A 27,773-nucleotide genomic window follows, 5' to 3' on the forward strand; every position below is an offset into this window, starting at 1 on the left:
CTAGATACGTGGGCTTTGCATAGCCACGTCGAGGTTATAAATAGGTACCGAGGGGTATGCCCCCGGAGAGTTTTTTGGTGCCATCCGTGAGAGAAAATTAGGGTTTAGACTCTATTTCGATATTAAATCGAAAGTTTTTGTTGGGAGTGCTTTATATGCACTTTGTAAGCACTAGTTGATCAATAAAAGTCGAGAGATTCAATCTACATCTTGAAGTGTTGTCGATCGGCGTTTTTTCACAATCCCGATGGTCCAACCGCAGGCGGGCTGGCGGTCTGACCGGCCACATAGCATCGTCTGACCGAGAGTATGCGAGCAGTCTGACTGGCCACATAACGTTGGTCTGACCGGTGGCATAAACGCAATGCGACTGGATGCTTTGGTAAGGTTTTTGTTAAGGTAATCTTTTATTTCTGCTAAAAGATTTAGGTTTTTGATATACCTACCATTCACCCCCTCTCTGGTAGGTGTTTTACTCTGTTACGATCCTACATGAAGGGAATATTTACTCTCTCCATTTCATATTACAGGATTTTTGACTTTTTTTTTCAAATTAAAACTTTCTTACATTTGGCCAAGTTTACAAATATGTCTACATCCACAACACCAACTTAGTTTTATTAAATCTAACATTGAATATATCTTCGTAGCATATTTGTCTTCTATTCAAAATATTTCTATATTTTTTCTATAAACTTGGCCAAACATAAGTACGTTTGACTTAAATAAATTTTCTTACAAAGGAGGAAGTACGGCCCAGTTTACATCAAAATTTACACTTCCTATTTATTGATATTCAGAAAATATAAGACCCAATTTTGTGTTTAGCACCTGGGCCTAAAATTACTAGGTATGACCATCACCATGCCCATATTTTAGCGAACTGGGACCTCTGTTTGTCTACCTCTTTGCTTCAAACCGGTGATCACTCGAAGCATCAACGACAATATGGCAGGTAACGACAATGGGAGGAGAGGAGAGGAGGGGGGTTGGGTGGTCCGTAGTAAAACAAACGGTAATTTATCTAAAGCGACAATTTATTGAATTAGTGGTTTACACTAAAACTATGGTAACGATAGGTCTCTGTACATAGGGATGCAAGTGGACCGATCAGTGAATCGACGTATAGATCATTTTTATACGGGTTAATTATTTAGACCGTCTAAAATGACCTATATTCTTGTTCATGGATTAGCTCACTTGCGTCACTAGCCCCATGTGCGACTGATTGACTTGTTTCACAACAAAATGCATTCCAGGGTGTAGCTACTTGTATCGAGTGGGGTTCCAGGAATCCTCATTGGAAAAAAAAATTAGCTACAATTTATCAATTTTATCATATATTTATTCACTCAATTTAAATTAGACATCCGCAGTGTCTAAACCTAATTCAAAGAACTTCATTTATTTCGCTCTAGCTCCGCCCCTGAATGCATTGATGCAATTTCTTCCCCGTTAATTAATTATTATATTATGAGATTTGCTTCGGTCCAAAAAAAACTCGAGGTACCAAATCATTTTCTACTCTTGGATCTAGCTAAGTAGGATATGCATTGCTAGGTCTAACGATCAGAAACGATTTGGTATTTCGAGATACTTTTTGTTTGACTTAAACAAATCTCTTATATTATCCTCCCACACGAACCTTCCCTCCAAAATCTATGGCGCGGATATCTCATCCGGAAAGAAACTATCCACAGTTCCGTGCTTACCTGTACTTATGGTAGTCGCATACACATGCCGAGTAGTTGCTGCTGATTAGTCAGCTGCTATATATATATATATATATATATAAACCCCTCTCCCGCGCAAGCGCAGCTACCTGCAGCCTGCAACGCTGATCAGAACGAGCGTCTCCGTCGCCGGTCGCCTCGATCGCCGGCCGGCCGGCGGCCGCAGATAACAAGCAAAGTGATCAGGAGCACTATCAAGTAGCTGAGGGGGGGCCGGGCAGGGCACGATGGCGGCGGAGATAACGCCGTCGGCGAGCCGGCGGAGCTGGCTGTCGTCGGGGGCGGCGTCGCTGGCGCGGTCGATGCGGGAGGGGGACGACCCCTTCACGCTGTCGGCGGCAGCGAGCCGGCGCGACGCCGGGGACGACGAGGAGAACCTGCGGTGGGCGGCGCTGGAGAAGCTGCCGACGTACGACCGGATGCGGCGCGGCATCCTCCGGAAGGCGGTGGAGGGCGGCGACGGCGAGGGCGGGCTGCTCAAGGCCGGCGAGGTGGACATCGCGAACCTGGACCCGCGCGAGGGCCGCGAGCTGATGGAGCGCGTCTTCAAGGCCGTCGAGGACGACAACGAGCGCTTCCTCCGCCGCTTCAAGGACCGTCTCGACCGGTACTAACCAAGCAATATCTCGATATCATAGTTTGCTGGAGATCATATTTACGTGAGGACTATGACCCATTAAATCGGTCGACGAGATCGAATTAATTAATTTGCTTAATTTTTTGATCGGGGGTTTTGCAGGGTTGGGATTGAGCTGCCGCAGATCGAGGTGCGGTACGAGCATCTGAACATCGAGGCGGACGTGTACGTCGGCAAGCGCGCGCTGCCCACGCTGCTCAACGCCGCCATCAACACAGTTGAGGTACGTACGTACACACACATGTATGCGTTATCAGCGTCCAGCTTGGCGGCTCCGTGTGCGTTTCGTCGATATGATTTTGGTTTTACAAAGTTGGTAGTAGTACACTTTTTGGTTCTTGGTTACCTCGACAAAGGCTGCGTTCCGCTCGAGGACTCCGCGTAGAAAATATAGTAATATACTAATATATAATTAATTAAATATTAGTTCTAAAAAAATAAAAATATATTAATATGATATTTTAAAGCAACTTCTCTATATAAAATTTTTATAAAAAATATATTATTTAATAGTTCAGAAAATATGTGTAAGAAAAACGAGAAAACGTGTGTAAATTAGAGGGGTGCAAAGGTGGCGTAAGAGGTCGATTTGTGATAGGGCGGTTTCGAACACTCGTGTGAATCCTACATTATTCTGCTCGCTCAAGGCTGGCCGTAGCTCACTTCAGAAAAATTGCAGTGCTGTGGCTCCCAGACTGTCAGCTTTTGTCAATGCATGAATTTTATTTTTTTAAAAAACCCAGGATTATTAATTAGTTTATGTTAAAATCATCTAACTAATTCCACTTCAATTTCAAAGGACTGACCTGAAACAAAGCAATAGAATACACACTCGAGACGTCGTGGAGCGTACACTAGTAAAGATCGGGAATTCCCTTTCGTACTCCGGAGCGAGACTCTTGTACCATCGACACTTCCTCGACTTGGACCGTAGTGTCCACCGTTGAATATTCTTTCTACGGGTGGTTAGGGGACGATAGCTAAACGACATATTTACAAACAAAAAAATAATTTATGAATATAATTTTTATATACGTATTCTTAGTGACTTAGAAGTCAATGCTGAAAAATAAAACATCAAAATCAACTCTAAATTTAAGGTTAAAAATTCAAATTTTAGCATATAAGCATAAAATAAACGAAAAGATGAGGTTGTTAAAATAATGGTTTTAGAAAATGTTTTTTCTAATGTTTTAACTAGGATAAAGCACATACAATTAACTCTATGCTTCCTAGAATACAACATCTTCTAACATGCAAATTTTGCTTCAAAATTTCCATTTAGTTTTTCTAATTAAGTTCTTCCCCTTTTCTTTTGGTCAATCAAAACATCTTCTATTTGATTCCACCTACTTGTTTAATACACTATAAGTTCAACCCTGAAACTTTGTATATTTTGGAAACAGAGCTAGCTAGTAACAGACAAAAAGCTAATACGTCACCTGAGTTATAATGAGAAGAGAAACTACATGGCTCACATCCAAGAACTTGCTCCGACACTAAGTTCAAGACATGGTGATGGTGTGGGATGACATAAATCGGTCGTGTGTGCACTAAGGAGTTGGGTCTAATAATAGTTTCTAGATGATGCGAATCGGTCTTTCACTTCAGATGGTCTATGCAGAATTAGATAATTTATCACATACCGTTCACGATGACCTGGCAAGATATTTAATTCTTGAAGAGAGAAAAATAACGTGGATGATAATTCCTCATATTTAATAATTCTTATCATTTTAAATAAGGATGTGAACTTAAAGTATTAATATTTTTAAAATATATAGTTTTAAATTACTACATCAATCATAAAGTGTATTTTAATAAAATAAAGTAAATGTTTTTTATTTATTGTGTATATTTTAATAGAAAATTATGGTAAAAATAGATTTAGAAAAACTTGTTATTATCCAAAACAACTAGAAACTGTAGTGCCCATATCCACCGTTGATATTAATTATCTTCCGATGAAGGTGATATATGTACCTCGGCTACCTGTAAGTGTTGGATGCGTGCATTTGTGTGCATTGTGCCACGCTGGTAATTATTTGGCACGGCTCGTTTAGTCAAGCACGTTTTGGCGTGCTGTTGACCTTTGACTAGTGACCAGCCATATGTTGTGTTTAAATTTTTGGGAGAAGTATCACGTTAAATGTTTGACCAGATGTCGGAAGGGGTTTTCGGACACGAATGAAAAAACGAATTTCACGGCTAGCCTCTGTGAGACGAATCTTTTGAGCCTAATTAATCGTCATTAGCATATGTTGGTTATTGTAGCACTTATGGTTAATCATGGGCTAATTAGGCTCAAAAGATTCGTCTCAAGATTTCTTCTATAATTGTGCTATTAGTTTTTTAATTTATCTATGTTTAATGCTTTATTTAGGTGTCTAAAAATTTGATGTGATGTTTTTGAAAGAAAAATTTAGAAACTAAACAGGCCATAGTTTGACGACACCAAATTAACGGGCGGCGGCAATCGATCGAACAGAAAAAGAAGAAGAAAAAAAAACTCTCAAGTGATCAAAAGACGGCGACGTCGGAAGCCCTCCTCGTCGTAGTCGTAAAGGAATTCGTTGCAGTGGGGTCCCCTCACGTATTCTTGCACAAGCGACAAATTAAAGTCCAGCCGATAAGGCAGAAAGATACCTTCAATCAATGCTCGGTTGGGTCGTGCACCAAGCCAAAAGTGTCATGCAAATGGTAGATAAGGCACACACGGCTAAAATAGGACACATTAAAAAAAATTGATCTTAACATCATGTTATGATATATTTTAGAATTAAATCTCATTGTAACGTATAGGCAATGTGCTAGTTGTTAATAAACTTAGGAATCTATTAAAAATATTTTTAGCCTAATTACCAAAATTTAGTTTTATGAATCAATTTCAAATGACCCTTAGATGCTCTAAGAGAACAAAATAATAACATTTAATCAGTGAAGAGAAATAAAAAAGATAATTATTTTTCCTTAAAAAAAGAAACACGAAGGTAATGTAGCTCAATTCATTAGGCTCTTCTAATGAAGCCCTATTCACCCAAATTTAACTCGCCTCTTGTTGTAAAACCCTTCTCACCTGAAGTTAAACGGTAAATTTGATACGACACTCACAAAGGGAAGAAAAAAAAAGAGACAGAGACCTGTTTCACCGACGAACCTGCAATAAGAATAAGTCTACTTCAGGTCGCTCATTTTGACACCAAGTCTCAAAATCATTCTTAATACCCAATACCAGAAATGTTAGACTTCAAACTCACCAATCTTGTCTAATAGTGGCCCCTCGGCAGTATGGAGGGGTGGTTTTGTTTACGTGGCATCCTAGCCAGCAAAAGAAACCTCCATACTGTCCAGGGACCTGTATTAGACGGGATTCGTGAGTTCAAGGTCCAACATTTCGGGTATTGGGTTTAAGGATAGTTTTAAAACTAGTCATCAACATGAGGGACCTAAAGTGGACTTATGCCCCTGCAATATCCACACGAGGGCTGTGGGCCTGTAGCTTAAGCTAAAAAGATCCACAGGGCAAGTTCCCTACACGAGCCCATATATTAGGCCCATGTAGTTGCCTAGCCATGATGGGCCTGGGCCTTGGCTGCCGCCTCGACTCCGTCGCGACGCCCTCGGGCCTCGTCGCCGCCCTAGGTAATGGTGGCCGGCGGAAGCCTCCGCTCCGGCGGTGGCCGCCGCCCGCCGCGGCGGCGGCGGAGGACGAGGAGCAGCAGCGCGGGCGCAATCTGCCGGTGGAGCCTCTGCAGCTCTGCTCCCCCATGCACCATTCCGCCTCGCCTTCGCCTCGGTTCGTGTGCTTCCCCCACCCCGCACATTCCGCGTATCCGTCGCTGTGGTAGAGGACGAACTGTTCGGTCGTTTCGTTGGTAGTACGATTCTAAAGTTCATCCATCGGTAGTGATCTTTTTTCTCGAGTCGTTAATTGTTTTTTTACGGAGCTCACCCCGACCAATTTTGCTAATACGTGGTTGTAATGATGGCACAAGTTCGATGAGATGCTAACCAGTGCTACTTGTTAGTTTGTTGCTTGCTTGTTCAGTCTGGCTCAAAGATTTTTTCTTTTTGGTATGGTTTATGACAGGGTCTCGTTAGCCTATTTGGCTCATCAAACAAGAGGACAGTTAAGATACTCAAAGATGTTAATGGCATTATCAAGCCATCAAGGTACTTACAAAATCTTTTGCAGCTCGGTTACAGAACATTAGGAGATCCAATCCGTAATCATTGGGAATATTAAATGGAACTGTTATGTTTTTGGAGGGGTGGTTGCAGAAGTACTATGGCTGGGCACATTATAACTAGTTTAGTAGTAAATCACCTGTGATTTTTTTTTTAGAAATTACTAATTTTCTATTCCTAAATGATACAAATACATATCTGATCTCTATGGTATGTAGACATGGCTACTCTGTGGTTTGACCTTTTTTTCCCTTGCTAATAGATTTGAAGCATGGCATGAAAATTGCTCTCTCTCTCTGTGTGTGTGTGTGTGTGTGTGTGTGTAAGAAACAGAAAAAAATGTGTAAAAATATGATCATATATGTGTATTGTAGACATAAACATTATTTGTGCCGTACAAATATTTGGATGGCCATATTTCCACAATTTTGTTTTCTAAACGTTTTAACATGATATACTTATATAATCTTATACACAGAAGTAGACATTTGCTACTCCTGGGCGTAGCTAGATTCCCCCTTAATTTGCATCTTAAAGTATGCAAGTTTTGTTAAAAAAAAAACTATGGATGTTAGAGCCTGTTGAAATGTGTTTTCACACAAACCTCGTGTGAAAATATTTATTATATGTGTACTACGTGAAAACGATATAAGTTTCCAATCTTTTTGACAAATTGACTGTGTTCTGTTACAGTACACAATGCCCATATTTTTGGGCAATTTCTTGTGTGTAAATATGCTTTAATGTGATCTAGATATATGCCTGTCTTCAGAATTATGAAGATTAGACAAATCGGAAATCCAAAAGTGGTGAATTACACAGAGGACTAGCTGGAATTTCCTCAACGTTTAATACACAAATATTTAGTTATTCTTGCATTTTATTTTATCAACATATCATGACTGCCAATCCTATTTCTGAAGGTATCAATTTTGTCAAAGTATGTTGAATGAACCTCAAGAGGATGAACACACTTTTGTTCATCATTTATCCCTAGTGCATAACTAATGGTTATTCTTCTGTTGACCATCCTTTTCCCCATTAGTAACAAAATGAACCATCTCACACGTGTCAGTGGTTCTAATTGCTTTTGCTACTGACCTCATAAAACCCTTTCCAACCACATGTTTTCCCCTGTCCCTCTGTTATTCTTGTTCTTCACAATCATTGCATTAAACTACTTTGTCAGGATGACTCTTCTTCTTGGGCCTCCATCATCTGGAAAAAGCACATTTATGCGAGCACTAACCGGCAAGCCTGATAAAAATCTCAAGGTTACACCTTTTTTCTATTTAATTTAATGCAGTCATTTCTGACAATATTGGCCTACCACATGTCTAATTACTCAATGGCTACAGGTGTCTGGTGAGATCACATACTGTGGTCATACGTTTTCTGAGTTCTATCCTGAGAGGACCAGTGCATATGTCAGTCAGCATGATCTGCACAATCCAGAGATGACAGTAAGAGAGACATTGGACTTCTCAAGACGATGTCTTGGAAGTGGCGCCAGATATGATATGCTATCAGAATTGGCAAGACGCGAACATAATGCAGGCATTAAGCCTGACCCTGAGATTGATGCTTTGATGAAGGCAACTGTGGTAGAAGGGAAACAGAACAATATTGTCACAGATCTTGTTCTCAAGGTAACACTGTTTAACTTTTTACAGGATAAAACAACATCATTTAGGCCTTCTAGCCTCAATTTATACATCTGTTTTGTTGAAATATTAAAGGGAGATCTGTGAGAATCTGTTTTCTAGTACATCTTTTTTACATGAAGTAATAATATGCATGTATATATTTACTTCAGCTGTGATACACAAGTGGAAACTTAATGCTTTTGTTTATGATGAAAGCGAGCGTGGATTCTCAGTCAATATTTTCTGTGCTGATTGAGTTTATAAATCTTGGTAGGCACTTGGGCTGGACATCTGTGCTGATACTATTGTTGGTGGTCCTATGATAAGAGGCATTTCTGGTGGTCAAAAGAAACGTGTGACTACTGGTATGCATGCATTTCACATACAAATATATCAGATGTAACTAGTCATGTTCTCTGCGAAATTTACTCAATCACTGCATCATAAATCATAATATTTTTTTGCCGGGAAGATCATAAATCATAATAATTATAAAGTAAACACGTTAAATGGATTTTCTGAATATTTGGTGGTTATTTGTATTGAATCACATTGTTCAGAAGTCACTTGTTTTCCATTTCTCCTGTGGTGGAGCCTGGATTTAACCTGTGGGGTAGTAGGATGTAATTAGACATGACATAACCATGTGGGGTCTACGCCTTTGTGAATTTTGATTGATATTAGAGTCAGGATATTGCCATCATAAATATCGACTTATATGTTGAATGCGCATTCAATAATTTTACAGTTGCATGACGAATCTTGATATTACATTCTTGAAACATTTGTATCCTAAGATTGCACATCTGTAATTGTTTTGTTGAAGGGGAGATGCTCACTGGACCAGCAACAGCTTTGTTCATGGATGAAATATCTACCGGGCTTGATAGTTCTAGCACATTTCAGATTGTGAAATACATCAGACAAGTGACTCATGTGATGAACTCTACAGTGATGATGTCTCTCCTTCAGCCTCCACCTGAGACCTATGCTCTATTTGATGACATCATCCTTATATCAGAAGGTTACATAATCTATCATGGACCACGGGAGAACATCCTTGAATTCTTTGAGCGTGCTGGTTTCCGGTGTCCTGAACGAAAAGGAGTGGCCGACTTTCTTCAAGAGGTGACTTCTAGGAAAGATCAACAGCAATACTGGTTCCATGAGCAGGATCATTATCGTTACGTGTCAGTTGAAGAGTTTGCTCAGTATTTCAAGACATTTCATGTCGGGCAAAAGCTCCAGAAAGAGCTGCAAGTTCCCTATGACAAATCTAAGACACATCCTGCTGCATTGACTACAAAGAAGTATGGGTTATCTAACCGCGAGTCCCTCAAAGCAGTGTTGTCAAGAGAGTGGTTGCTAATGAAGCGGAACTCATTCCTCTTCATATTCAAGGCCTTCCAATTGCTTGTCCTTGGAATTTTAACCATGACTCTATTTCTCAGAACAAAGATGCCCCATGAGAAATTTTCTGATACCCAAAAATTTGTTGGTGCTTTAACTGCTTCATTGATTACAATCATGTTCAATGGTTTTTCTGAACTTCAATTGACTATAAAGAAACTCCCGATATTCTATAAACAGAGAGACTTCCTGTTCTTTCCAGCATGGACATTTGGTCTTGCAAACATTATTCTGAAGGTACCTTTATCCATCATGGAATCAACTGTTTGGATAGTTTTGACATACTATGTCGTGGGTTTTGCACCTGCTGCAGGAAGGTAGTTTTTTCTATTCTCTTTTGCTTGCCTTGGTTTAACATTTTTAATATTTTTTGACAAACATAATTTTCTAATAGCGATTGACTCAAGGAGTTTGTCTGTGATCTGTGTACTGATTTCAGGTTCTTCAGGCAGTATCTAGCATTCTTTTGCACACACCAGATGGCTTTGGGCTTGTTCCGGTTGCTAGGTGCAGTTTTAAGATCAATGGTGGTAGCTAATACGTTTGGTATGTTTGTGCTGCTTCTTGTTTTCATCTTTGGAGGAATCCTCATTACCAGAAGTAAGTGTGTAGTTGTGGGAAGTGTATTTTAATTATTTTATCCATATGACCCACGATTTGTCTAGTCTGAATACTGACTTATGTTTCTTATTTCGTTTTTGACATTTATGTCAAACAGAGAACATTAAACCATGGTGGATATGGGGCTACTGGACGTCTCCCATGATGTATAGCAATAATGCCTTGTCAGTTAATGAATTCCTTGCCGATAGGTGGGCCATTGTAAGTTTTCTGTCAACAGAACCCGTTTCTTTCTAGATGCACAATTTTTTATTTTTTGCGTAGATAAAGCCATTGGTTTTGTTTGCGAGTCTACATTTTTTTATATAAATTCTCAACATCAACTACCCCTATTTTTTGAGACACTTAACAATACCACTTTTTAACTGCAGCCAAACAATGACAGAAGCATCAATGCAACAACAATAGGGAAGGCTTTTCTTCAATCCAGAGGCTACTTCACGGAAGAGTGGGGATATTGGCTTTCCATTGGAGCCATGATAGGATTTATGATTATTTTTAACGTTCTCTATATTTGTGCTCTTACATTTCTAAGACGTAAGCATTTTTCACTTACCAAGTATCATCACTTGTTTGTAAGGCCTAGCTTTAGTGCTTACTCAATTCTCTCTCTTACAGCTCTTGGTGGTTCAAACGCTGTTGTTTCTGATGATGCCAAAAAAAATGAGTTGGACAATCAGGAACAAATGTCAGATGGTACATCTGGTAATACAGCATTTAATGTGTTTCACATGTCGTCCTCAATCATTTTTATTGTATACTCTCCATTTGTATCAAATTGTTCATCCAGCTGGCCCCATTTGGATGAACATTAAGCATGAAGCTCACATAAAGGAAACATATGTTTAGTTTGATTTCGTATGAGATGTTATGAAATCCATATGGGCCCTAGATTAATGTTATGAATGGAATGGATTTTTATACATATATCATGGTAGCTAATTTTATTATCATGATGCTTACAGTTTATTTATTGTAGTAATCTGTTTTTTTACATCTCATAATTTATCCTACACCCACATCATTATCTTAGGTACAAATGGAACAGAAAACAGGAGAAACCAGAGAGGAATGGTTTTGCCATTCCAGCCTCTTACACTTTCTTTCAACCATGTAAACTACTATGTCGACATGCCTGCTGTAAGTTGATATCCTAAAATATATCGCAACATTATACTTCACTAGTATTTCATTTCTCTTTATTCTTCTTGGATATTATTCCTACCTCCATCCCAAAATAAGATCATTTTTACCGATTCTAGCTTGTCCCAAAATAAGTTCATTTTTTAGTAATTATTGCATTGAAGTTTGTGAAAGCAATGAATAAATACATTGGAAATAGATAAAGCAGGGAATAATTGTATTGGGATTTGATAAAGTGGAGGGTATTCTTTTGTATTGGTATGTATGCAGAGTAAAAAATGAAGTTATTTTGGGACAGTGGGAATACTAGTTTTGAGCCCACATGCTCTTGCAATATTTTCCTTCCTCAATCTAACATTTCTAGTTTGCATTACTACTTGCTTTTGTTAGTTTTGTTGTTTTATAGAAAGATGAACCAGGTTCTAGATGTTTAACTTAAGGGAAAATTGAAAACAAACGGCACCGAGTTTGAGATTGCCCTCCATAATACAGTTTGCTGCAAATGCCCTCCTCCTAATTCACCTTGGCCGTTGCTCGCCTGTTCTTGTGGCTGTAGACCCTGCACATGCTGCTATGAATACTAATAGGGGTAGTGGTCATTACTCATGTTGGCCAACCCTGATGACATAGTGTGGCATCCCTACTCATGGTGCTGAACACGTCGTTGGGTGATGGTGGTCAGATGTCTCCACTCTTGGACATTGGGGTCGTTGGAAGATAAGTTGTTGCACTTGCCTCATGTGGTTCAGTAATGCCTGGTTTCTTCAGCTGATTCAAGATAGGGAAGATGAGCTCGGTGCGACATTGTGTCACTATGAAAGATGTGTTTGGATCCATGTCAACCAAGAGATATGTTAGGTACTTAGGTCATATAACACATGCGGACAGGGCCAAGAAACAAGCGAGAGCAAACTCAAACCAAGGTGAATTACGAGGGGGTATTTGCAACAAATTTTACGGGGAGCAAACTTGAACTCAGTGTGGAATTTTGTGTGTTTTGGTGTGTGTGTGTGTGGGGGGGGGGGGGGGGGGAGGGGGTTGCAATTATCCATTAACTTGATGATGTCCTTTATCATATATTCTAGATTAAATGATTTGATGTTTCTTATTATATCGTTGGATTGGTATCCAATGGTACATAGTGATTGTGATGATGTGGGGTTCTTGTGTGTCCCCTGTCACAGTTAGGCCGTGTTTGTTTGAGAGGGGTAAGTTAACTTACCCCAGCACGGAAAACGTAGCAATGGATTAGTACATGATTAATTAATTATTAATTATTTTAAAAATATAAAATGGATTAATATAATTTTTTTAAACAGCTTTTCTATAGAAAATTTTTGCAAAAATACACCGTTTAGCAGTTTGGAAAGCGTGCATGCGGAAAACGAGGGGGGTAAGTTAACTTAGAGGGGGCAACGAACACAGCCTTAGTTATTCAGCTTTACTAAAGATTATTGATGTTTTATCTAGCTGATAAATTACTTGTCATCAGATAACCATTTATTGGACTAAGTTATTAGTAATTCTATCTTGCATAAAGGAGTGCAATTCAAGTATGGACTTAAAATTTAAAATTCTTCTTTCTAGGAAATGCAAGCACAAGGATTCACAGAAAGCCGCCTCCAACTACTATCTGATATTAGTGGTGCATTCAGACCAGGTGTTCTAACAGCATTAGTTGGTGTCAGTGGAGCTGGAAAAACTACTCTAATGGATGTACTGGCAGGAAGAAAAACTACTGGAATGATTGAAGGAGATATCAAGCTTTCTGGTTACCCTAAAAAGCAAGAAACTTTTGCTCGTATCAGTGGTTATTGTGAGCAAACTGATATACATTCACCAAATCTTACTGTATATGAGTCTCTTGTTTTTTCTGCTTGGTTGCGCCTTTCCTCAGAAGTTGATGAGAACACTAGGAAGGTATATGTTCCTACTTCCTATTAGTTTTGTGTTGGGTTCCATTTTTTAAACTCAGTAATTCAGCATGCTGCTTGGAAGAAATCAGAAACCCCTGTGAATTGTAGTTGATTGTGTCTACTGCTTATTAATGTTAATTAGTCCACTTATTTATCCCTAGTTATACGTTATAACTTATGAATTGGGCCAACATGATTGTGCAGGCTAGTATGATATCTGGTTTCCAGCCATACACAAGCAATTATTTGAGTTCCTAGGAACTTCAGACTACCACATTGTTATGTCAACCTTTTTTATATGAGCATATAAAAGGCCACCTTCACAATCATGATATTGAAGAATAGATGCAACATTTTTTATCTTGAGAGTCAAAAACACTTATTTCTGATGAAATTAATTACTCTTTGTAGGTGTTTGTGGAGGAAGTGATGTCACTAGTTGAGCTTGATGTATTGCGTGATGCTCTAGTCGGTCTCCCTGGAGTTAGTGGGCTATCAACTGAACAAAGGAAGAGGCTCACAATTGCTGTAGAACTAGTAGCAAATCCTTCAATTATCTTCATGGATGAGCCAACTTCAGGTCTTGATGCTAGAGCTGCAGCAATTGTTATGCGTACTGTGAGAAATACAGTTAACACGGGACGAACTGTGGTTTGCACAATCCATCAACCCAGCATTGATATCTTTGAAGCTTTTGACGAGGTCCTTGCTACTTTGCTCTTGTTTCTTTGTCTCTTAGTTCTCCTTTTAGTGCTGAGGTTATACTGAAAATGGTTGTGTTTTTCAGCTTCTGTTGCTAAAGAGGGGAGGGCGGGTTATATACGCTGGCCAGCTTGGTCTCCAGTCCCACGTTCTAGTTGAATATTTCGAGGTGGACACTCTTTGATACTATATTTCAGTCTGTGATAACTGTAATATGGACCATGCATGTTCCTAAAATCAGTTAATACTCCATATCTATTGTGGAAACATGAAATTCCACTAGGCAAACTTGGATGGGAGATTAGTAGCCCACATGCACTTTACTTTTATAAGTTGAAAATATGCATATTAGTTGGGATTTTTTTGCTCAACTATTTGAAGGTGTTGTAGGCCCTTTCTAATAATGCAGAATGTGCAGAGAGATATTTACATGACCGTATGTGCATGGCATAGATGCCACTTTAGAATATGTGCAATCAAAACCTCCAAATCTTAACTCATTAACATATGCAAATAGATGTTTGTTTACCTCGCTGTATATTAAAATTTGATATGTGAAAATGACCTTGGTCTTTCATATAGTTACCTCTGTTTATATTAAGATTTGGATGTACAATTTTGTAGTCCCTCTGTTTCCAAATGCTGTTTCGGTTTGTTTGTAACCAGTAATCTGTTCTTTTGAGAAATAATCAATTAAACTTTGGATACCAATACAATTGTTCACATTTATCCCATGGAAGCAATATTAGTTTATTTCTCATCCACGGTATTTATACCATTATATTTTTTATTTACTAACATACAATTAGAAAAGTAACAATCAAGATTTATTGAAGGCTGTCTATTAAAAGCATGGGATATTACTTTTATCCCATGGAAACAATATTATTATAGTTTGACTAACATATAGTTAGAAAAGAAACAATATTAGTATATTTCTCATTGACGATATTCATAAATCATTGTATTGTAAGAGTAGTTGAATAGATGCATTTAATCTGAGGCATTTTTGTTTAAAAAAAGAAAGGCTGCTTGCTTCTAATGCATGTCATTCTCCTCCAGGCAATTCCAGGGGTTCCAAAAATCACTGAAGGATATAACCCTGCAACATGGATGCTGGAAGTTAGCTCTACTTTAGCTGAGGCTCGCCTGAACATAGACTTTGCTGAAGTTTATGCCAGTTCTGCACTTTACCGGTAAATATGTGTGCAATATTATTCTAAAAATATTTTGTAGTACATTTTTTGTTGCTTACTTGCTTTAACACCTATTAGTTGTGATTAAATTCTTTCAATGGTCAAACAGGCAAAATAAGTATGTTCATTTTTCATGTCATCAATGTTTTCAGGAGCAATCAAGAACTTATTGGGCAGTTGAGTGTTCCACCTCCAGGCTTGCAGGATCTCTCCTTTCCTACCAAATATTCCCAGAATTTTCTAAATCAGTGTGTTGCTAATACATGGAAGCAATTTCGATCTTATTGGAAGGATCCACCCTACAATGCTATGCGTTATTTGATGACACTTCTCTATGGCCTTGTGTTTGGTACACTCTTTTGGCGAAAAGGAAAGAATGTGTACGCCCCAACTTTTTGTTCTAATTTGTATTCAAATTTCACCTATCCGTCTATTCTAATTGCAATTATTTCACTGAATGTAGTTTCATAGTGACACATAACAGCAATGCATCTTAGCTGATCTGTTGAATTCTTTCCTTACTGTACAGCGAATCCGAGACTGATCTGTACAATCTACTTGGAGCCACCTATGCTGCTGTTTTCTTCCTTGGAGCAGCAAGTTTGCTCACACTTTTGCCTGTGGTGTCAATTGAGAGGACAGTCTTTTACCGTGAAAAGGCAGCAGGGATGTACTCTCCACTGTCCTATGCATTTGGACAGGTAAATTCTGAACACCCTTACAACTTATGCTTATGCATTTACTGATGATGAGTTTTACCATCCTTGAGATATCTAGGTACCAAAATTTAAACTTAAAATTTACCACCCTAAAGATACCAAACTTTACACTAGAAAAATATGTTACCTCATGGTATGTCTCAGATGGTAAAATTGCTATTTACTGATACATTGAACATTGCATACATTAGTCTTTCTCCAGCTAGAATCTCTCAGTCCAAAGCAGGCCAAAAAAAAAGTTTTCAGCAGAGGACAGCTGAAAAGAACTAATCAATTAGTTAAGAGAGTGAATTTGGTTGTCTGTCATCATAAATGACTGTTTCATTAGGCTCTAAGTAAGTAAATATATATGTGTACATCATCATAACCTGGATTGTGAGGAAAAAACTCTCCCACAGGGTCAAATACTCTGATTTCAAAAGTAGAAGGGGCTTTCTATCCTAGTTCGAAGTTTAGGGTGGTAGGTGGAATTTAGTGATATTCAATGCAGCTACGTGGACCTTTCACACCTCTGGTTTTTGTAGTCTGATTTCATATACATAATAACTAAAGTATACATACCGAAATATCCACTGAAGCTTCTCTCTCAAACCTGAATGATATGCACAGGGATTTGTCGAGTTTTGCTATAGCGCAGTTCAAGGTGCTCTTTATACCATCCTCATCTATTCCTTGGTTGGCTATGAGTGGAAGGCAGCCAAGTTCTTCTACTTCATGTTCTTTATGATTGGAGCCTTCTCCTACTTCACATTGTTTAGCATGATGTTGATATCATGCACTCCCTCCGAGATGCTCGCGGGCATTCTTGTTTCGTTCGTGCTCACCTCATGGAACAATTTCGCCGGATTCATCATAACCCGACCAGTAAGTGCTTTCAAATAAGTTGTGATGCTGCAGGACTTCCTTTCTTACTAGGTAACATTCTGCGCCTTTAGGGGAATAAACTCTGAAATACTTTGCCCTTGCAGCTGATTCCTGTTTGGTGGAAATGGTTCTACTGGGCCAACCCGGTCTCCTGGACCATCTATGGGGTGATCGCGTCGCAGTTCGCGGACAGCGACCGCGTTGTCTCGGTTCCTGGCCAGTCTACCACCGTGGTGGTGAAGGATTACTTGAAGGATAACATGGGCTACGAGCACGACTTCCTCGGCTACGTTGTGCTGGCGCATTTTGGCTACATCATCCTCTTCTTCTTCCTCTTTGGCTACGGCATCAAGTACCTGAACTTCCAGAAACGGTAGGAGGAGGCGCCCGGTGTTCAGCAGGGACCTTGTCAACGCAGAGTCACGTTTTGGAGTGTAAATCAAATGCTGAAATGCAGCAACCTGTATGTACCCTGTTTTCCTGTAGATGTATAGTTCCGTTCGAGATAAGTTTGGATTGCATTTTGACCTATGTATGAAGTTAATTACTGGATTGTACGGCTGAATTATGATATATCATCCTTTTGCGTTATCAATCATTTTTTTTCAGCTTGTTTTCCTTACTCTTGCTGCTTAGGCCGCGTTCAACAAGCGAGGGATAAGTTAACTTACCCAGCGCGGAAAACATAGTAATAATAAATTAGTACATGATTAATTAATTATTAAAAAATATAAAATAGATTAATATGAATTTTAAAACAACTTTATTATAAAAAAATTTTACAAAAAATACACCGTTTAGTAGTTCAGAAAATATAGAAATTTTTTTTAAAAAAATACACCGTTTAACAGTTCGAAAAACGTGTGCATGAAAAACAAAGGATGTAAGTTAACTTACCGAACACAGATTTAGTATGAATTCTACTTGATCCACTAAAAACTGGATGGGGTTGATACACACGGAAGTTGCCCCACCTTCTCATGCTAGAGGTTTAGAAACGTGGCATGTTACCATACGTGGAGACACCAAAGTATAAGTATGTCAGAAAGATATCCCATATCACGTATGCATGAAAGTGTAAGTATGTTTGAAAGATATCCCACATAAGAACATGCAATCTGACTTATAATAATCCAACTTATATAATTTGATTGAAGAATCCATATTACAATAATTACTGGCTGAAACAAACCAGGGCTCACTCTTTAGTTAGAGATCGAACCGATGCAGGCCTACTCAAGAACAGGACCTCGTTGAAAATTACTCTTAAGGGTGGCGATATGTCAAAATCGTGTATATTTTAACTGTTGTTTTACAAGATCCCTACGTGCACATATTTATACCATTAGAATTTGTTTCAGTTTGACACGGTTACAAACAAGGTTTCCCAAAAGGAAAAAAAGAATATCTAACTTTACTTATTTACACAAGGTATGTAAAAATCTAGAAGAGATGGAATACAATTTTACCAAACTTGTCTTTCATCTACTTATGGAAACCTCACCAGAATCGGCTAGCCTCTCCATTAGCTTTATCGGCTAGGCCTTGCATCAGCTCTATCGAACAATCCTTTCCCCTTTTTACTAAGTTTAAAATCTGACGTTAACATAGTTGTAAAAGAGAAACAACTGACTTAACTATTGAACAAATTTACAATACCAACAAACTTTAGGCACCTCAACTTTGGGGCATAGGAATAAATTTTTCAAATGCTCCTTACAAACATAAGATTGAGAAACCGAGGAAAAAACATATAATTTTCGCAACAAGACCAGTACAAAATATACATAAATAGTGATTTAAATAGACTATATGAAAATCACGGAAATCGGATGAGAGAGGTAGAACATTAGTGAATTTCCGTGAGATGAGGGCTCTTACGCTTTTCATGAAAAATCTAAATGCATTATGCCATTTAAGAATTTCATAGGATTTAATATCTCCATCATTTTTCTTCGAAAGTCATATAAAAAAATCTTATATAGAGTTTAAATCTTGTTCGCTCCATCTTATATTATAATATATTTTAACTCTATCTATATTTATCCAAAACAATAATATTTTATATTTATATTTATATTTATTAGCATTAAATAAACCAGACAAACCATACCATTTCTTTTAAAGGAGATCCCAGAAGAGGTCATGGGCAGCCAATAGCGGAGAGTAGGACGGCGCAAAGCCATTCCTTTTTTTAGTCGAGTGAGCCTACGACACGCCTTCGCATCAGACGGCAGCCTCTCGCTCCAGTCCAGGGAAATCTTCCCCAAATCTAGAGCCCGAGCGCGGCAGCTCAGTCCGGAGCTCGCGTCGCCGTCTCCGCCGCGGGCGCCGCTGGCCTCCGCGCGCCTGGGCGTCGATCGGGACGATGGCAAGCGCGAGACAAATTCATGATCTTTTTCGTTTCACAGGCATTTTTTTTTTTTGAAGTAACTGCGCTCGCCATTTCATCGTCTTGAGCATTTCGTCGAGCAGTTGGTAGGCGGGCCTTGGTAAAGGCCGCTTTTTTTTTCCTCTTTGTGGAGCAAGAGACGGACCGGCTACCGGCCAGCAGTTTGGAGGTTCTTGATTCTTGGGAATGAGCATTGCTGTTGATTCTTGTTCTGAAACAATTCATCTTTGATTTGCTCGTGTTACTCGTTTCTAGGAATCTGAAGCATGTGAGTCTGTTCCCCATTTTTCAGCTCTGGTCTCTGGCAACTTGACGATTGAGCAGGAAGGTCGTAGAGAACAGTGTTCGTGTCAGTTTGTAGAGTCCAGAGAGTTAGGACGCCGTTTTGGATTATTTTCTTTTCCCTTGGTTCATGGATATGGCCTCTGCGCTGCTTGCTGCCCTAGCTGTGTGTGTCTGCATTTTGGCCAGTGGAGCCATGGCTGATGGTCAGAATGTCACCGGTGATGGTTCAAGGCCAGCTGAGCTGCGCATCGGTGCGCTGTTCACGTTTCATTCGGTTATTGGGAGAGCAGTGAAGCCGGCTATTGAGCTCGCTGTTGCAGATGTCAATGCTGATCCAGGTGTTCTTCCTGGGACGAAGCTGAGCATTACAATGCAGGATACCAATTGCAGCGGCTTTCTTGGAACCATCGAAGGTGTGTGTCCATGCCAATTTGCTTGTCATTTACACATAATTCTCATTTTTCAGAAATAAAAGCAAGTTTCTATCGTACATTGGTATGCATGTAAACATTCACTGCACGTTTGCAGTTAGCAATTTGCCCTTTCTCCTCTGCAACTGTTCGCCTGAACTGAGAAATCATAGTTGAAAAACCCAAACCCCCAATCAGTAGTCTATTTGGCTTTGAAACTTTTGCACTTTATTATTCTTTAGTTTATGGTGGCTACCTGTCAGATCTGATTCCTAATCTAATTCAGATTCAGCTGAACTTAGAGGTTGTAAATTTCCAGAGCAATGTTAAGGTAGTTCTACTTGACTACTTCCATGATATGATGGAAAGGGTGCTAACTGAATCCCTAGTGAATACTATCTATTATCTATAAAGAACACCTAGAAATCAGGGTTTTCCTATGTTTATTTTTCTGTGGAGAACTTATCTTTTGTTTATTTTCACTAAATTAAAGTGGTGATAAGGTGTATTTATCTTGCATGAGATTAACAACAGTTCTTCTTGTGCAGCATTGGAGCTTCTCGCAAAGGATGTCGTTGCTGTATTAGGTCCACAGTCTTCAGGCATTGCTCATGTCATTTCTCATGCTGCTAATGAACTCCATGTTCCGCTTGTCTCCTTTGCAGCATCTGATCCTACCCTTTCTTCCCTTGAATATCCTTACTTTGTGAGGGCTACGACAAGTGATTGCTTCCAAATGGATGCTATAGCTAGCATCATCAATCAGTATCGATGGAGAGAAGTCATTGCCATCTATGTTGATGACGACTATGGTAGAGGTGGCATCACAGCATTAGGTGATACTCTAGCAAAAAGGAAATCCAAAATAGCCTACAAAGCCAAGTTACCACCTGGTGCTTCAAGGACTACCATCGAGGATATGTTGATGCATGTGAATGAAATGCAGTCTCGTGTCTATGTTGTCCATGTAAACCCTGACTCTGGTATAGAAGTTTTCTCTGCTGCGAAATCTTTGGGAATGATGAGTAGTGGATATGCATGGATAGCAACAGACTGGCTCTCTGCAGTGTTGGATTCGCCTGAGCATATTAACTCTGATAGAATGCAGCTTACTCAGGGGGTTATTATGCTTCGGCAACATGTTGCGGATTCTGATATTCAGCATTCGTTGCTTTCAAGATGGAGAAATCTGACCAGGAATGAAGGTCATTCATGCTTGTGTTCTTACAGTATGCGTGCTTATGATTCTGTATGGATAGTTGCTCGTGCTGTTGAACAACTTTTGAGTGAAGGGAATGCAGTATCTTTTTCTGCTGATCCAAACTTACGAGATGCAAAAGGAAGTAACCTTCAGTTAGGCTCCCTCAGAAGTTTCAACAACGGAGAAAAATTACTGGAGAAAGTTTGGCACACGAATTTCACAGGGGTTTCTGGCCAGGTACAATTCACTATGGAACAGGATTTGATCCACCCAGCTTTTGATATTCTGAATATTGGTGGTACAGGTTATAGAACCATCGGCTATTGGTCAAATGTTTCTGGTCTTTCAGTTGTTGCCCCGGAAAGGTTGCATTCAGAACCACTGAAGTCTTCAACAAACTATATAGAGCTTCATGGTGTTATCTGGCCTGGTCAGACTGCTGAGAAACCTCGTGGTTGGGTGTTTCCATTTCATGGGAAGCCGTTGAGGATTGGGGTACCTCTCCGTACGAGCTACAAAGAGTTTGTGATGCAAGACAAAGGGCCTGATGGAGTAAAGGGGTTTTCAGTTGATGTTTTCAAAGCTGCAGTAGGCTTGTTGCCCTACCCTGTTGCATTCGATTTTATTTTATTTGGAGATGGTTTGAAGAACCCCAGTTACAATGACCTTGTTCAGAAGGTTTCTGACAATGTGAGTAACATCTCGTAGCATTCAATTCTGGATGTTACTGTAGATTAGTGTGTCACATGTTTCACTTGTACTAGGTTTACTTATTTCTATTTCTGTACCACTCAGTACTTCGACGCTGCAATAGGGGACATTGCGATTGTGACAAATAGAACAAGACTTGTTGATTTTACCCAGCCGTACACAGAATCTGGACTTATTATTCTAGCCCCAGCAAGGGAGGTTGAATCGAATGCTTGGGCTTTTCTAAAACCATTCACCTTCCAAATGTGGTCTGTCCTGGGCGTTCTCTTCCTTTTTGTGGGTGCAGTTGTTTGGGTACTTGAGCATCGCACTAATACTGAGTTCCGTGGACCCCCAAGGCAGCAAATTATGACAGTGTGCTGGTTAGTATATGTGTCACAGCTTTTTCTTTTTTCACTTCAAGATCCAAAATTTACCGTTTATAATTTAATTTCATAGAGTTCTTATCATTTCAGGTTTAGTTTTTCTACCATGTTTTTCGCGCACAGTAAGTATAAACATGAAACTAGCCAAAAAGTATTTTTGATATTTACTACTCCACATTTATATCATTCTTGCTGTTTACACAGGAGAGAACACAGTTAGTGCACTTGGTAGATTTGTGCTACTTGTCTGGCTATTTGTTGTGCTCATCATTAACTCAAGCTATACAGCAAGCTTGACATCACTTCTTACAGTTCAAGAGCTGACATCAGGGGTACAAGGGCTTGATAGCTTGATCTCGAGTTCAAGTTCAATTGGCTACCAAGTTGGATCGTTTGCAAGAAGCTACCTTGTAGACGAGCTCAATATTGCCGAGGGCCGTTTGGTGCCACTAAACAGCCCATCAGATTATGCAAGAGCACTAGACTTAGGATCAGGAAATGGTGGTGTTGATGCAATAATTGATGAGCTTCCGTACGTGGAGATCTTCTTATCAAAATACTGCAAATTCAAGACAGTTGGCCAGGTTTTCACAAAAAGTGGGTGGGGATTTGTAAGTGACTTGACTATAACTGTATATTAGGGATTTCTTTCCAGGATATACTCTTAATTCACTTTATTCTGTTTCAGGCCTTCCCAAGAGACTCCCCTCTTGCTGAGGACTTGTCAACAGCAATCTTGACACTGTCCAAGAACGGCAATCTTCAAAGGATCCACGATGAATGGTTAACTGGGACAGAATGCAGTGCAAATGACAAGGATATTGGTTCAAACCGTTTGAGCCTTTCAAGTTTCTGGGGCCTCTACCTCATCTGTGGCTTTTCATGTGTCCTTGCTCTCTTGATTTTCTTCTTCCGAATATTTTGTCAATACAGCAAGTACAATAACCAGGTTGGACTTGAGCGTCATGAACCAGAGGTTGTAACTCGACCAGCAAGGTTAACTACTATCAAGTCAATAATCTCATTTGTAGATAAGAGGGAGGAGGAGGTGAAGCATGTTCTCAAGAAAAAGCCTAATGACTGTCTGCAGCCAAGAAGAGGCAGCACAGGAGAACAATCTACATTACCACTATGACAAATTTATCACTGGTCACTGCCTCACTGACATATTCAACAAAATTCATAATCCTGCATTAGATCCAGCTGTGAAGGCCAAAGCCTGTAGAAGGTCCTTCAGAGTTGTTCTTTTTTTCCGGAACTCTGAAGTATGACAGGAACATTCCGAATTGTGCCTAACTGTAACATGCCTGAATCCCCTTTCAACAGCTGCTTCTGGGAGACGTAGAGCATTGGTTGCAATTTCAGTTCCAAATAAGTTGACAAGTTTGAACCTCTGTCAAGTTGAGAGGTTCCTTTTTTTTTTCGTTTGGAAGCAACCTCTGTCAAGTTCTTGTGGCTACAATCTTAAGCATCTTCCAAATAAGTTGAGAAGTTTGAATCTTTGTTTGGTGCGGTATGTGTCTGGTTGAGCATTTCCTTTCACTATATTGCCCTCTGCTGAAAAAAGTAAACATATCTCTTCTTTTTCACTCGGCTATGCAGACTGGCAATCCTAGCAAATGCAAAACCAGTACCATCTTGATTAGCATTTCTTATTTGGTTGCCAATTATCCAAATCCTCAGCACTCATTCTGCTCTTAACAGCAACTTGATTCAGGTAACTTCTCTTTCAGAAAGGGAGTCTGCACCAACCCTTAATTGATTGATTTGGAGGGCATGCATGCACTGCATGGAAAAGTATATGCGTCTAAACAAGTTTCATCGCCAACTAGGGTTAGGTTCCAACGTGTCTAGCCTCCAGAGATTAAAATGTATTGCCCTCCAATATGCAGTCCAATCTAGAACATACATTGTGATTATCTTGGGCAACCACTACCTACAAGTGCTGGGAACTGATTGAATTCAGCTAATTAAAAACAAACCCATCCATCCAGTTTAGAAATGGCACATTTGCACTCACAGCTAGAGTCTTACCTTACAGGTATTTTACCATCCCGTGAAAATACCGAGAGATACCATATTTTCTAACGTAAAATTACCTCTGTATCAACCAGAGACACGCACAACCGAATGTGTTTACCCTGCACCCAGGCCTCTTCAGTTTCCTTTTTTTTTTTTTACTTATCTTGCACGATAACATCATCAAAATTTACACGTGAAGGTTCGTTGCTCCTACACACCATGCAGGCGACAAAAGGTGGATGGTCTAGAAATCTAGGTAGATGGTCAATTGGTCATAAGACCAATTCGTGATGAGGTGTGCTAAGACGATCCAAAGAAATCTTTATCTTGTCAAGGTGCGCAGCACACACTGACAGGTCCACACCTCTGAATAAACTAAGTGGCAAGGCTTAACACAAGCTAGCGGCCGATCGACCTCTTGTGCTGTGAAAGTGCAATTGGACGAGAGCCTTTTTAAGTTTTTTGATTTCTTGGCTTAATTTGCTTTGCTCCAAGTGTTGGCCCATTGCTAGAGCCGCGTTCGTCCGAGGACTAGTAGTCCGACGTGGAAAATATAATAATAGATTATTACATAATTAATTAATTAATAGTAAAAAATTAAAAATAGATTGATATAAGGGTGTAAGTGGGCAGGCCCGCCAACCCGCTTATAGCCCAATTAAACGGGTTGTCCACCGGGTTACCCACTTAATTGACCTATAAGCGGGTTCGCGGACCGGCCCACTTACACCTCTAGATTGATATGCTTTTTTAAAGCATTCATATAGAAAATTTTATTAAAAAAACACTGTTAAGCAGTTCGGGAAACGTAAACACAGAAAAAGAAAAATGTTATAAGAGGGGCAGAAGAACGGGCCCTAGGAAGCAATGATGGATGAATAGGTGTTGAAAACCCCTTCTGCTAGTGGCTGTGCATGCATGATCAATCACATACTAGTATCACGTAGTGCTCATGGCCTCATGTCGTTTCTTGCTGTTGGCTTGTTGCTGATAGAGTGCATGATGTGGTGGCTGATGGGAACAATCGGAGCCAACAGTAAGAGAAGTAAATTTAGTCCGTTCAAATATGTTCTTTGTGAAATTATGCATAACCCTTTTTTTTATTTTAGTCTCCATGTGGGTTTTGAAGGTTTTCCTTTAATTAACCATGCAGGTGTAATGTTTTTTGGGCTTGATTTCACTCGTAAACTAGGTTAGCTTCTTTTTTTTTTCTTCTTAATATAAACAGGAATGCGTTATCCTCGTTCTTGACATTTACCTAAAAAAGTATCCACAGTTTTATTGTACGGTGGTGCAGAAGGATTTTTATTTTGAGGACGTAAAAAGGATTTTAGATTGGTAAGCTCTAAAATCTGTTTGAAAAAAAATATAAGTTTAGCAAAACCAGATATCTTTTTTGAAGTGAAAAAAAAACAGATATCCAAACAACCCCGCAGATTGTAGTGTCAAATGTTTATTTCACTTGTTAATACTTACTGGCATATTTGCTCATAGCCACAACCCGAGAAAATACAACAAATATGTAGGGTCCTCTTGGTTCTCTACCTTACTAAAATATACATTAGGAATTTCTTCTGGGGGGTTAATGAACAATGCAAAGTGTGGACGTATCATGCCACCCTTTTCGCATGTATACATGTGAGATTAACATTGGGCCAACTTGACACATATTTTTTTCCATCAAATCTTGTAGTTGCAAAATGATTAAAACTAATGCACAAATTTAAGTGGCACGCCACACGGTTGTAGCTACGATTAATTTACATAACCAAAGTCTTACATAAATTTAGCGGTGCTAAACATGATGGGGGGTATCACAAACTCTGTTCTTTTTAGGTCTTTCTTATTGCTGATAGGATGAATGATGAGGTGATGTGAGGAAAAATCATTGGTTAATTTGCAGCATCTCTAAATGTATATATGGTGCATTTGTGAATGATCTTGATAGGGAGCATGACTAGTTTCTTTTATCCAATTTGTCTGGACATAAGTAGCGATGTGCTTCAAGGGAAGGCAAAGGAGAAAAAAGGTATTCTTTTTTGTGTGTGTGTGGTTGTGGTTTGTGATCCCACTTGTATACTTTTGCTCTTCTCTTTAGGTAGTGGTAGGGCTGTCAAGCAAGTTAATTAAGTATTAGTTTATTAATTTCTGAAAAGAGGAAAGATGCCATTCAAGGTTGTTAACTTTTTTTTTCTTGTTGGTTATTAGTTTACTTGATAGATTAAAATACTAAAACGCATGGTTAATTTATTGTTGGTGCATATATATATATATATATATATATATATATATATATATATATATATATATATATATATATATATATATATATATATATATATATATATATATAGTTATGCATGCATGCTGCTCTGAAAGAGACTGGACGAAAAAGAGAGGATCAGATAATTTGTTTCTTGATTCTACTAAATGTGACTTCTTACCATCTCCAATATGTATATAAAATAGCTGCCATTTATTGTTTCAATATTTGTAGGGAGGATAAAAAATAAAATTTCAGTTGAACTGAATCATTCAGCCATGCATAAAGAAACTTAGTATTTGCTACTGGTTTCTTGCGGTCTTCTTAATAAATGATCTGATTTTTTAGTTCAATGTGGCACCATCCTATTGATCAATAGTACCCATCTCAGAATGCAACCTACAGACACTAACTGCCTAACTGTCTTTAGACCGCGTTCGTCACGTACGCTTACCAAACTACTAAGTAAACTTAATATATTTTTTATAAAAATTTTAAATATTGTTTTAAAAATTATATTAATCTATTTTATATTTTTAATAATAATTAATTAATTATGTATTAATCTATTTCTATGTTTGTGCTGTGTAAGTTACACAAACGTCACACTTGTCTGCATTCTTCTTCTCCACCCCTTTTTTTGGGATATATATCTGGTGGTTGCAACATCAATTACTACTCATCACATAAACCAAAGCCTAACAGGTTTTTAACTTGAGTCCTGCAAGAAAACAAAGACATTTTCAAGCCAATCAAGAAACAAATTCTTCAGACAAGATGGTAGGTACAGACATCCAGATCTTGATTGAGCGTTCACTTTAATTCGCACCTGTCCTAAAAACCTGTTTGATCTTTCCAGTTTACCTTATCACACAGAGCAGTACTACATTACTCCAAAACGAAGAGCATCAATGCTTGTTGTCCTTTGCAGCATATTTTTTATGAATCAGGAAAGGAAGTAAAGATGTATAGATCCTTCATTAGTCTTGATCAAAGATCTTATTCTCTGTGATTGATTGACAGTGTCATTCCACCTAAGTTTTTAACAGAATTAATCGAATCATTCATACCGGTCGCGTTAATATTTGTTGGCTGCATGCATGGGAAGGATATTATTGATAGCTAGGATGGAACCATATTAAACTAAGGCCCCATTTAGTTCCCAATAAATTTCACCCGAAAACATCATATCGAGTTTTTGGATACCTAAATAGAGTATTAAATATAGATAAATCGAAAAACTAATTACACAGTTATATGAGAAATCGTGAGACGAATCTTTTGAGCCTAATTAGTATATGATTAACCATAAGTGCTACCGTAACCCATATACGCTAATGATGGATTAA

General features: G+C 38.9%; 2 protein-coding genes across 3 annotated transcripts; both read left to right on the forward strand.

Annotated features, from left to right (window-relative positions):
* Nucleotides 1-1,848: 1,848 nt before the first annotated feature.
* LOC102716432 (ABC transporter G family member 43-like) lies at nucleotides 1,849-17,383 on the forward strand. The gene is made up of 20 exons (XM_006658559.3): nucleotides 1,849-2,340; nucleotides 2,473-2,593; nucleotides 6,461-6,543; nucleotides 7,748-7,832; nucleotides 7,917-8,207; nucleotides 8,479-8,569; nucleotides 9,031-9,931; nucleotides 10,054-10,214; nucleotides 10,333-10,436; nucleotides 10,607-10,772; nucleotides 10,854-10,940; nucleotides 11,269-11,375; nucleotides 12,966-13,298; nucleotides 13,706-13,996; nucleotides 14,082-14,165; nucleotides 15,059-15,192; nucleotides 15,345-15,572; nucleotides 15,722-15,893; nucleotides 16,521-16,775; nucleotides 16,880-17,383. The coding sequence occupies exons 1-20, from the start codon at nucleotides 1,961-1,963 to the stop codon at nucleotides 17,150-17,152; spliced, it is 4,347 nt and encodes a 1,448-aa protein (XP_006658622.2). The 5' UTR covers nucleotides 1,849-1,960; the 3' UTR covers nucleotides 17,153-17,383.
* Nucleotides 17,384-18,953: 1,570 nt separating this feature from the next.
* On the forward strand, nucleotides 18,954-23,639 carry LOC102706860 (glutamate receptor 3.4-like). 2 transcript variants are annotated; one of them, XM_006657709.3, is made up of 7 exons: nucleotides 18,959-19,336; nucleotides 19,460-19,865; nucleotides 20,411-21,753; nucleotides 21,859-22,136; nucleotides 22,230-22,261; nucleotides 22,344-22,750; nucleotides 22,828-23,639. In XM_006657709.3, exons 2-7 carry the CDS (start codon nucleotides 19,580-19,582, stop codon nucleotides 23,272-23,274), a joined length of 2,793 nt encoding a protein of 930 aa, XP_006657772.2. In that variant the 5' UTR covers nucleotides 18,959-19,336; nucleotides 19,460-19,579; the 3' UTR covers nucleotides 23,275-23,639. The 2 variants fall into 2 exon arrangements, with proteins under 2 accessions (XP_015695374.1, XP_006657772.2); XM_015839888.1 differs by having other exon boundaries at nucleotides 18,954-19,865; nucleotides 22,344-22,736; nucleotides 22,828-22,955.
* The last annotated feature ends 4,134 nt before the right edge of the window (nucleotides 23,640-27,773 follow it).

The sequence above is a fragment of the Oryza brachyantha genome, chromosome 7 (assembly GCF_000231095.2).
Source record: "Oryza brachyantha chromosome 7, ObraRS2, whole genome shotgun sequence".
NCBI lineage: Eukaryota > Viridiplantae > Streptophyta > Magnoliopsida > Poales > Poaceae > Oryza > Oryza brachyantha.